At 44.6% G+C, this 11,912-nt stretch overlaps 1 protein-coding gene across 2 annotated transcripts; it reads right to left on the reverse strand.

The window, feature by feature from the left end:
- Positions 1 to 42: 42 nt before the first annotated feature.
- rnf25 (ring finger protein 25) lies at positions 43 to 9,145 on the reverse strand. 2 transcript variants are annotated; one of them, XM_080009665.1, is made up of 10 exons: positions 9,050 to 9,145; positions 8,681 to 8,752; positions 8,120 to 8,216; positions 5,542 to 5,609; positions 5,297 to 5,366; positions 5,055 to 5,126; positions 3,923 to 4,069; positions 3,641 to 3,730; positions 1,230 to 1,367; positions 43 to 1,106 (listed from the first exon to the last, which is right to left on the reverse strand). In XM_080009665.1, the coding sequence occupies exons 1-10, from the start codon at positions 9,064 to 9,066 to the stop codon at positions 366 to 368; spliced, it is 1,512 nt and encodes a 503-aa protein (XP_079865791.1). In that variant the 5' UTR covers positions 9,067 to 9,145; the 3' UTR covers positions 43 to 365. The 2 variants fall into 2 exon arrangements, with proteins under 2 accessions (XP_079865791.1, XP_079865792.1); XM_080009666.1 differs by having other exon boundaries at positions 1,074 to 1,106; positions 1,205 to 1,367.
- Between the last annotated feature and the right edge of the window lie 2,767 nt (positions 9,146 to 11,912).

The raw sequence follows: 11,912 nt of genomic DNA on the forward strand, positions 1-11,912 counted from the left end.
CTACAGACAATTAGCATTACAAAAAGCTTAACAGTCTGAGAAAAATATTTATGAAATAAAATAGAATAAATAAATAAAAAATAATAAATAGCTTACACACCACTCACACCACTCTGAAAGCCAGACAGTTTATTTGGATTATTTTGTCGATTCAAGTCATGTTGCATAACAACATATACCAACAACCATTTGCATCTGTTTTGAAAGGAGTCCATTAACGTACATACCAAGGAGCGGGATGACAAGAGTGCGAGGGAGGATACAACGTTACAGTGGATGTCAGTTCTAGCACAGGGCGTTAATCTATCCAAGTTGACGACGGAGGCGCAGACACGTTTGTTCTTTGGCCCTCCAGTGGCCCTTTGTCATAGCACCCCCTCTTGTTCCACATCCGTCTCCACCACTCTCTGGTGGAAGCCCCTCCTGTATCCACGGCGTGACCCGCCTCCCCTGCTCCTTGTGCCCCGCCCCTCCCAGTGTTGATGCGAACCACACCGAAGGTCCGACTGGTGCGTTCCCCTGGCGTGCCTCTCCTCCCACTGGCTCGGCTGTTGTGTGGATCCGCGATGTCCCCTCCTCCTTCCTGGGTTCCCACGCGCAGGTTCTCCCACGTATTTCGAGCATTCTGCATTCCGGTCTTCCAGGTTCGGGACTTGAGCGCGCGATTGCGATTTCTCCTTCGCCATGTTCGGATGACGCATCTGCTGCTCGCCGGTGGGATCCGCGGACGCTCGTGAGCCGAGGTCTAGCAAAACCTCCGTCCCTCCATCAGTCTGTGTTTGATCTAGCTCAGAGTTTCCCGCTTTCTGTTGGCCCTGCGGTCGGGCTTTTATCGGCGCCTCAAAAGAAGGGCTGTGGCTGCTATCTGAGGAGAGATGGAGTTTGTTTAGGCGTTCTGTCGGGGGGGCAGGCTTCCCGTACTGGTGCTGCCTTCCTCGTCTTGGTCCCTTCCACTGTCCCTGTCTTCTGTGACCTGCCCCCGCCCCCCGGCAGCCCCAGTGTGCGGCATGCGGTTGGAATGGCGGGACGCAAGTCTCGTCCGGGGGCAGCGATTGGCCAGGCAAGACATCTGTGTCTGGATTTCCATTTTCAGCCTCGGAGGATACCTGAGAGGGTAACGGTCAATTAAAAAAAACAAACACACACACACACACACAAACAATCACACGTTCACGAGACCGAGCGTGAAGGGGTGAAACGTTACCCAGTGTTGTTTAACGTGACTTCACCTCGTTCGTACAGATGAGAAAGCGGTTCGACTCCAACTCGGGATCGATGATTCCGCCTTTAGCCCTCTGCCTCTCCAGAAGATTCTGGAGCTCGCGCCACGTCTGACGAAACTCTGTTCCGATCTCCCCTCCCTCCACCTGAATGCAAAAGAACAAGGCTCGTTAACATCCGGGATCGAAGCAATCATGCTGCTGCTGGAGTGAGGACACCGACCACCAAAGTCACTGCGGGCCAGCTCGGAGTTGGACAAGCAGCGGGTGACGTCACAGACAGATTCAGCAATTCAGCAGTACAGAATTAATGAACGTAAAATCTGGACTGTGCAAATATGATTCACCAGACCAGGCCACCTCCTTCCATTGCTCCCTGATCCAGTTCTGACGCTCATGTGTCCATTGTTGGCGCTTTTGGCGGTGGACAGGGGTCAGCATGGACGCTCTGACCGGTCTGCAGCTACACAGCACCATACCCAGCAAGCTGTGATGCACTGTGTGTTCTGACATCTTTCTATTATAGCAGCATTAACTTTTTCAACAACGTGTGCTACAGTAGCTCTTCTGTGGGATCGGACCAGACGCGCGACCCTTTGCTCCCCACATGCATCAATGAGCCCATGCTCCCATGACCCTGTCGCCGGTTCAACAGTTGTCCTTCCTTGGACCACTTTTGGTAGGTACTAACCACTGCATACTGGGAACACCCCACAAATAGTGGAAGCCCAAACCGCAGCTCAGCTGGAGCACAGTCAAATTGTGTATTGAGAGACTCAAACTCTACAATACCGACTGTACCACACTGAATTCTGAACAGATTCTCATGAAATGTAGTCTGTTATAAACGTGAGAAATTGGAATTGGAACTGGAATTACATTCAGTTACTGGGGGCGGATCCAATCATATTTTTTCACTCACTACCATGTTTAAAGGAAGAAGGTATCATGCGGCCCTCATATCGCACTTTAATTTAACAATTGAGTATTGAATATTTTATATACCGTATTTTCCGGACTATAGGCCGCTACTTTTTTCCTAGGTTTTGAACCATGCGGCTTATACAAAGGTGCGGCTATTCTGTGGATTTTTCTTCCGCCGCTAGGGGCGCTCTAACCGGAATTAGAATCAAAAATAAGATGGACGAAAAATCAATGCAAAGAAGAATACGCTACTTTTTCTTTAGCAGATAGAACGCGGACGATAAATTACCAACTGGTAATTATTTTCAAATCCTCGCCCCTTCATCATGGAACCCACACGAAGAAGTTTGTATGATGCAAGTTTTAAGTTGAAGGCCATCGACATCAATGTGAATCGGGCATTTAAAGCTGCACTCCGGGTTGAGTGGGAGGCTTGGATGACAAGTGGTGAGAAATCTTTCACAGTCAAAGTCATTCACAAAAACTGGCCGCATGCGAAAAGCATCTTTTTCTGATGTCTGTCAGTGGACGCTAACAGCGTGGAGTGCTGTGAAAAAATCCACCATCACCAACGGGTTCCGAAAGGCTGGACTGCTACGCGAAGAGAGTGGCGCACCTTCAGAGTCAACTTCACCGGAGGATGACAGTGACACGGAGAGCGAGACTGATGGAGACAGATGTGACGAAGCGCTTCTGAGGCTGTTCAACTCCGACACTGAAGAAGACGACTTCATGGGTTTCAGCGAAGATGATTAAAGTGACTTGTGGTTTCAAACACAGGAGAAATGAAGGTAAATAAATGCCATCTTTTTTCTCTTGGTTCTGTTCCGTTTTAATCAGCAAAGTTGCTGCCGTGTTAAAAGGCACTGTTCGGAAAGAATCTGTTCTTGTACATCAATGTACATTTACAGTTCAAAATCGTTCTGTACATGCAGTAAATATCAAATTTTTCAACATAGATATCTGCGGCTTATAGCCCGGTGCGGCTTGTATATCTCTTTTTTTTTTAAATAGAGCGGATGCGGCTTATATACAGGTGCGCTCTATAGTCCGGAAAATACGGTATTTAAGATTTTATTCAAACATTGGTTTCCTTGAATGATGTTTTCTTTTTAGGCCATGGGCAAAAGTTCCTTGCTTTAAGTGTTTTACAGAATAAATGGAAAGAAAAGTCTTTTTTTTTTTTGCTGATCTGAAAAATGATCTGATCGGCGACACAAAACCGTGATACGATCCGAGCCGTGAGTTTTGTGATCCGTTGCACCCCTACTTTGGCCCTTGTCGGAGTTGCTCATTTTTCCTGCCTCCAACACATCAACTTCAAGAACTGACTGTTCACTTGCTGTCTCATATATCCCACCCCTTGACAGGTGCCATCGGAAGAAGAGGAATGTTACTCACTTCACCTGTCAGTGGTTTTAATGTTGTGGCAGATTAGTGTGTGTGTGTGTGTATATGTGTGTGTGTGTGTGTGTGTGTACAAATGCTGGAAACACCTTGGGGAAGTGCGGCGCAGGGGAGGATAGAAGCTGATCGGCATCATACGTCAAGGGCTCTCTGCACACCGGGCACACTACAGTGAGCTCCTGGGGGGGAAAGGACAAGCAGGACAGTCATGAGAACACCTCCAGCAGCTTTAGAAATACAGATTTTCCAGAGGAGTGCGCGTCAGAATGACAACAGAACAAGTAGGAGATCTCTGCCGGCAGTCATTTATCGCCGCTTTGGTGCTAAGGGTTCTACGGGTTCACTTCACTGCTGGAGCCGTGGCGTCTCACCTGTTGGTCCATTTGGTCCCTCGTCTTGTCCTGCTCCAGCTCTCGCTCCCGCTCGCGAAGCTCCGTCTCGGAGTGGGTGACGTAGCGGCCCAGGCAGTGGGAGTGGAAGTAGTGGTAGCAGCTGGTCTTGGTAAACGCTTCACCCTCCTGGGGTCGTTTTAAAGGGAGAGAAAAGAGTTGACGCACATTCTGCTTCCCCTGGTCTATTGTTCCTGATTGAGTCGGGTTTTGTGATTTGACTGATTTGATGATTGATGGGTTGTGATCTGTGAACACAACCCATGTCATGATGCAAGACGTTAATTCTGCTGTTGAGCAAGGACCACAAGGTTAAACACAAGTATTGTCTAAATCGTGCACAAAATATCACATCCAGAAGATATTGATTTGGGCTTGTTTGGGCTATAAAAGATGGGCTTTTTTTTTTCTCTATACCGGATAGTTTCTGTATGTCATATTCAGTAACCCTATTTTGGGCTTAATTCCTTTCCATAATGACTTTAACGCTGGATTCTCTCCAACAAAATGTTAAAGTGCAGAACATCGAGATCGTCAATTACACTGCAAATCCCAGAATTCCGTTGGGAAACTGCAAAGCAACTTCCCAACATCTGGGTTAACCCTCATCTTCGCTCTAAGACGTCACTTTTTTCTAGACAGTATGCCTTTACTGATCGATTGATTTGGGGTTATTTTCTTAGTCATTTGACGTGGTGAGGATATATATTTTTTTGCCCATCAAGGGTGCTGTTCATTTTTGTGAATGTTCATCATCAGTTTAACCACCACAACTAGCTACGCTGCTTTATCAAATTCACCATGGCTGCCTTTCACTTCTTTCACGTGCCCAGTCGGGAAAAGCAAACTCTAGCTAAATATGGCACTAATTTTTTTAGAAAAAGATCTTTACCACTCGATCAGTGGTGTAATTTCACTACATACCGTATATGTATATGACAAATAAACATCTTGAATAATTGCCACCAATAAAATTTAAATCAATGACTGACAATTTGACCTAAGACAAAGCAAATATTGAATGTTCATTTAATACAATGGACAGTAAAGTTATCTGATCTCGAAGAAGAAAAGCTAAATAGGAAAAACATTTTTTTTTTTTACCACTACATACCTTAAAGCCATAGAGGCAGATGACACAGTTGCCGTGGGGAATATTGCTCTCTGTCAGGATCTCCTTAGCTTTCTGTAGGAGAGTGAAATGGGCATTATCCTTGCTCTATCAATGGTGCCATTGTGTTGTAATTCAGTATGTCCTCATTTCAACATTAAATTTAATCAAGTGATCTAAAACACCCCCCCAAAAAAATGACTATACTATAGTACTATCTATACGGTGTCGGAAAGACAGCTGACCTCAATGAGCTGATATAACACGGGTGAGCCCAGACAGGACTCGGCCTCGGCCCGCAGACACCTGAGGACACTGAGTTATTACAATGGTTTAAGGATTAAAATAGTGCTTCGACTTCCAAGCTTTCAAAATCAATATTACAAGCACAAAAAAATAGAGATAAACATTATGGACAGCAGGGACTGAAAGGAAAGCTAGGGTTTCTTGGGAGTATAAATATAAATCTTTGTCGATGCAGCCTCATTACCTGCTGAGCTTGTTGTCAGAAAGCCCCCTGGGGTTATGGATGGAGATTGTGGGAGAAGAAAAGGGGTACTGATGGAGAGAGAAAAAGGAGAATAGAGTAGCAGGAGTTTAGTTTCTTCTGCGTCCCCACTTCACATCAGAATATGAGATTACCTACCGAGTCTTATGTATTTCATTATGTTATCTGAGTTCATTCTGGCATTACAAAGTGAAATTCAAGGACTTTCAAGTAACTTTTTAACGACTATTTCTTAATTTTCAACGACACAATGCAAAAAAATATACAATAATTTTAAATTTGATCTTTATTCATTAAAATATAATATAGTTGTAGTCTCATTGTCTATTATTTATGTTTGAATATCTATAGATCTATTATTATCGGTATCTATTTTCAACCATGCTGGATTACATTTACATTTCCCTGGCATAATCGACAGAATTTAATTTCCCACATTTGTCAGCGGATATTATTTTTCGCCTTATACACATACAAATGTACCTGCTCACTATGTACTTTTGAAAATGGAAAATGAGAACAAAACAATGTAATGTGAATATTAGAGAACACTGATAAATGTGAACTGGACCAGACACTTTTTATAAACCACAAAGGTGACTTGTTATTTAGGCACACACACACACACACACACACACACACACACACACACACACACACACACACACACACACACACACACACACACACACACACACACACACACACACACACACACACACACACACACACACACACACACACACACAGGATTTGCTTGGGTGGGTAGTTAGTTAAATTTAGACTGAATAAGGAAGCCTTAAGATATACACTACTCACAAAAAGTTAGGGATATTAGGCTTTCGGGTGAAATTTCAGGATGAACCTAAAATGCACTATAACCTTTACAGGTGAACTTAATTTGACCTTCTCTAAACTTTTGAATACACATGTCCAACTGTTCAATGTTTCAGTACTTTTTGCACAACTTGCTGTTCTCTAACAAGGAGCTGAACGGAAAATTCACAACAGGTGTTTGATCCATGAATCGACCAATAAATTTCCTGGTTCAATTAGAATTGGTATTTAAACAGTCCTCTTCATCATGCTGTTCACATTTTGACATCATGAGACCAAGACGACACCTAACAACTGATCAACAGTACCTCGCCATTGTTAGGCTTCAAACAGGATGTTCTCAGAGGGAAGTGGCCACTGAGCTTAGAGTGTCACAGAGTGTCATCAGCAGCTTGCAACAGAGATACAGAGACTGGAGGAGTCACAGAAAGGCGTAGAAGTGGACATCCTTTGGCCACATCCCACACTGATGAGCGCTTCTTTGTGAACAGTGCCCTGCGGAACTGGATGATGATGCCACTTAACTCCAGGCACATTTAAGGGAGGTGAGAGGCACCCAAGTGTCACGTCAGACCATTCGAAACCGTTTACCTCAGCGTGGTCTGCGTGCTAGACGACCTGCAAGGGTACCTGACCACACCACCAGGCACAGCCATCATCGTCTTGCACGGGCCAGGGAGCATTTACGCTGGACGAGGGACTAGTGGCCTCAGTGCTGTTCTCTGATGATAGTCAATTCACGTTGAGCAGAAATGATGGCCACCAACGATGTTGGAGACGTCAAGGAGAGCGCTATGCATCAGCCACTGTTGTCACCAGACGAGCCTTTGGTGGTGGTGGTGTTACAGTGTGGGCAGGTGTGTCTAGTCAATACAGAACTGCCCTACACTTTATGAATGGTACAGTGACAAGCCCATACTACCTGAATAACATCATTAATCCAGTCATTGTGCCCCTGCATGAACAACACAGGCATCATTTCATCTTCATGGATGACAATGCTCCAGCTCATCGAGGTGGCATCATTAGGGAACGGCTGCTGGAGACTGGGGTACCTCAAATGGAGTGGCCTGCACTTTCTCCAGACCTGAATCCCATAGAAAACCTATGGGATCAGCTGAGTCGCCGTGTAGAGGCTCGTCACTCTGTACCCCAGAACCTCAATGACCTGAGGGCCGCCTTTCAAGAAGAGTGGGGGGCCATGCCTCAGCAGACAATAAGTCGACTTGTGAACAGCATGAGACGTCGTTGTCAAGCGGTAATTGATGCTCAAGGGCACATGACAAGTTATTGAGACATTGACATTTTTTGTTGTGGTTTACCCACCACTGTTGTTGGCTTTTGTTTCATTAAATTGTTTGAGAGGAGAAAATCACCATTGCCTGCTTCTACTTAAATGCCCTACTTTCATGATATAATAACACTGTAGCGTGAACTTTTTACATTTTCCATAAATGTCCCTCGAAAGCCAAGTATCCCTAACTTTTTCTGAGTAGTGTATGTTGATCACTGTAATAAGGTTTTAGCCATCCTTCTGTCACTTCTGTTCTGTCACTCCCTAGACTGTGCCACTCTCCCAACCCCCTCACCGATTTTAAACCCTGTTTCTTTTTTTGGTAGGGGGTGGGGGCGTTGAACTAATTAATTGAGCAACTGTAAATAGCGAATAAGCCTGAGGGTCTAAAAACACATGGGCACAAGGATAACATGATGTTGGGCCTACCTGCTGATCGAGGGTCAATGTCAGTGTGAGTCGGACAAACTGGGACACGGAGTCCTCGGCTGTGGAGGGGTAGAGGACCAGGCTCACCTCCCAACCGCTGTGAAGCGCAGGGATATGACAGACGGGTTAAATAACGGTTTAAAGGGAGAGACACTGATGTTAGGGGGGTAGAACAGAAATATCCATCTAAATTATTTGTTGCAGCTAAAACTCAAGCAAACATTATTTTACCGGTATAGTGACGAGGATACAATGTGGTCGTGTAAAAGGGCATTAAAAAAAAGAAATACATAAAGTCAAGAGATCAATATAGAACAGGCCTAAGCACTTACACATGGCAGGACTAAACCCACACCCACTGAGCAGCACTATTGCTACACACACTCAGTGATACAGTTCAAAACACAGACACAAAAGCAAAGATAAAAGTTTCAAAACCTATCCAAAGCAGTCTGATAAGTCACCGAAAAGCAGCTCCAGCTCCAAACGTTTTGCGGCCGGATTTTAAAAGTGGTAGTGGACTTAAATATGTCCTCTATGTTAAAGAATTGTAGCGTTTACCCGTCACTGTCGTTGGCGGCCTGCAGCTCATCCAGGTAAATGGACTGGAGCACCTCGATCTCAGACAGCACACTGCGGAGACACGACATGGAGGGTCTTTAGGAACAGCGACGTTTCGTTTTCACCACGGCCAAAAAAAAAAAAAAAAAAAGTAAAATAAATCAGCGCTTCGTGTTTCCTATCGTATCGTTGCTGCTAGCTAAGATGGCATGTGTCGTGTCGTTACCAGGGCATGCAGCTGCAATTCTACTCGCTGTTGTAAAGAAAAAAATAAATAAAATAAAAATAAAAAAATGTTTGAGCGTGACGTGTAATTGCAAATGAACGTGTTCCGAGGGAGACTTTGGGCCTGCTTGTCCCCAAACTCACTCGCACTCTGCGGCCATGATGTTTTCTGACTTAGCGGACCGGTGGTGGTGGTGGCGGTGGCGGTGGTGGCGGCGGTGGCTGTGGTCAGGGAGCTCTCGTCCGAGGTACCGACACAGCGGCTCCGTCTTACCGTCTGAGTTCAACCGGAACCGGAAGGCAAGGGCTGCTGTTGGGCTTTCCAAAGTAATGGTTCGAACCGTGGACGTGAAAACGTGGAGACGCCACTGGCCGCGGCTCGACGTCACCGCGGTGCGTCTGCGCGTCCACCGCCTTGGAGCGGTCGACATGCGCTAGTAAATAAATACCAAGGCGATGCGGACTCGAACGCGCGTAATTCTGAACCGATTTTCATGAAGAATGGTTTGTTTATAAACGTGAGGAATTGAACATGACACCGATTACCTGCAGTTCAATTCAGTTACCGGGGGCGGATCTAATCAGCTCTCTGCCAAAACATTTGAATAGCGACCTCCCCTGGGACACGCAGGCTCCGCTCTATGAATAGGCAACTGCAAGTGGAAATGAATTAGAATTTCAGATTTGGCGAGTTTCTCCAAAAATGTAGAATTCTATATATATGATATTGTTGTAAAGCCGCCTGGTTGCTTGCTATTGTATTAATAATCAAATACATTTTTTGTTATTTTTGTTCCCCGGAACATTGGTGTCAAACACGTGACCCCCTACATTGTATGTAGTATTGTTACATTATATTAGATTCGATTAGATCATAGTATTGTATTATTATATTATACTATTGTATTGTAGTATTGTATTATTACATTATATGATAGTATTGAATTGCAGTATTGTAGTATTATATTATAGTAATGTATTGTAGTATTTTTTAATTATAAAAACAGTCATGAATTTAATTATTTTTGAATAACACAACAGCGCATTTTAATGAATATAGGAAGCCCCAGAAAAACACCAGGTTTGTGTTGTCCAGATTAATCTTCTCCATTGATTGGGACATGACCATTCTGACCATTCTCATTATGTTTTCAAATGACAGTCTTCCCTGACTTGCACTGGGGGTTTGTGGCCATGCTATGGTCCCATTCCATCAGCATCACGTCTCTTTCAACCTGTGTATTTTCGTCTTCATCAGAGGATCATTCATTGTACTCCGAATTATGTTCAATACTGTCCGCAGTTTCACTGTCGTTATCACTGTCTAGGATTAGAGCGAGGGCTTCATTAACTGAAAATCTACTGCTCATGTTCCCTCCTTCCTTCTGACAATTGCTTCTGAGTTTGTAAATGGTGAGTGGGACATTTTTATGTGTGTGTTGCTCATCTCAGACAGCAACAGAGTCAATTCCCACAACACAGGGTTTGTCTCATGTTATGTCTATGAGGCATTGGTGAGTGAGAGGGAGAGAGAGAGAGATTCTTACATCGGAAAACGTACCTTCCCCACGACCACGACACTAAAAGGAGGTCCTCAAATGGACAAAATGTGTTCATTGCTGGAATTACACTTCAATAAATAAAATATAAGGTAATATGTAAGGTAATGTGTTTGTTTAGATGATGGATAACAATATGGACAGATTAATATTCACATTAAATCATTATTATTATTATTATAATAACTGTTAATGTGGACAAAAACGTAAATTCGGCCACGCCTCTATTTGCATGCTTTCCTCAACCATACTTGGAGGTTCATGCTCGATGGGCCCAGCAGCGAGCTGGCTACCTGTTCCGCCATGGCTCTTGCCAGAACCCAATGTCGATTTTCCATATTAGACCGAATCAAGAAGAAGGATGCGGGAGATCCTGTGACTTTAGTTAGTGACCATCTTAAAGAACTGGAGCACCTGTGTGTGGGTAGATTACATGCAGATTTACATTGATGGCCCCAGGAATCTCAACAATGGAAAGCTGCAATAGGAATAAGCATCCCGCAATTACAGATACAACATGGAAAGTGGATATCGAATCACGTGTCAGTCTTCACTCCAGAGCTTGTGGCAATCTTGTGGGCACTTGGGTAGTAGAGGTGGTAGTGGGAGGTAGTTAGACCAGGAATGATTATTATGTGCTCAGATTCTACTGCAGCACTAATAGCACTGAGCGGTGGGAAAAGTGGGGCCAGATCAAATCTAATGGTAGAATATTTGACTGTGTTGAATCAAGTATCTAAGTTGGGGAACAACATTGGATTTTTCTGGGTTCCAGCTCACGTAGGAGCACAGGGGAATGATGAGGCTGATAAGACAGCAAACAGAGCCATCAACAGGAAGGAATTCGGTCTGGATACTGTCTGGAAGGGTTGAGTGTAAGGGCATAATACAACAAGGAATAACAACGTTATGGAAAAAAGAATGGGAAGACGTGTGTTTCAGTGTGCCGGCACACACTGGCGGCAAAAACTAGGCTGAGACCGGGTCACTGTACACTCAAACATGGGTGGGAATGGGTAGTAAGCACCCAGACGGAAATGCATCTGCGGAGAGGCAGAAACTGAATCGTGCTTTGATGGAATGCACCGACTATGACACAGAGAGAAGCCTCATGCAAGCAGAGCTGTCGGAAATTGGAGCAAAAGATCATGCTTTGAAAGCAATACTCATCGTGGAACATTGTAAAACAGCAAAAACTGTCATTCATTTTCTCAACCGCACTGGACTCTACACGAGGGATGAACTCATTCAAAGGAGTACTGCAAATGACCTGTGGAGGGCAACAGTGCGCCTTCTCTGCGTATAGCCTGCCGGAAAATCCTCATCAGGAGAAGAAGAGGTTCATGCTGCGTTCCGTGGGAGTGGGAACTCGGAAAAATCTACCCTCACTCGCACGCCGTTTAAGAGTGTTCCCATTTCAAGTTCAAGAGATTGTTTGTCACATATTT

Source organism: Zeus faber, assembly GCF_960531495.2.
Source record: "Zeus faber genome assembly, chromosome: 11".
Taxonomy (NCBI): domain Eukaryota; kingdom Metazoa; phylum Chordata; class Actinopteri; order Zeiformes; family Zeidae; genus Zeus; species Zeus faber.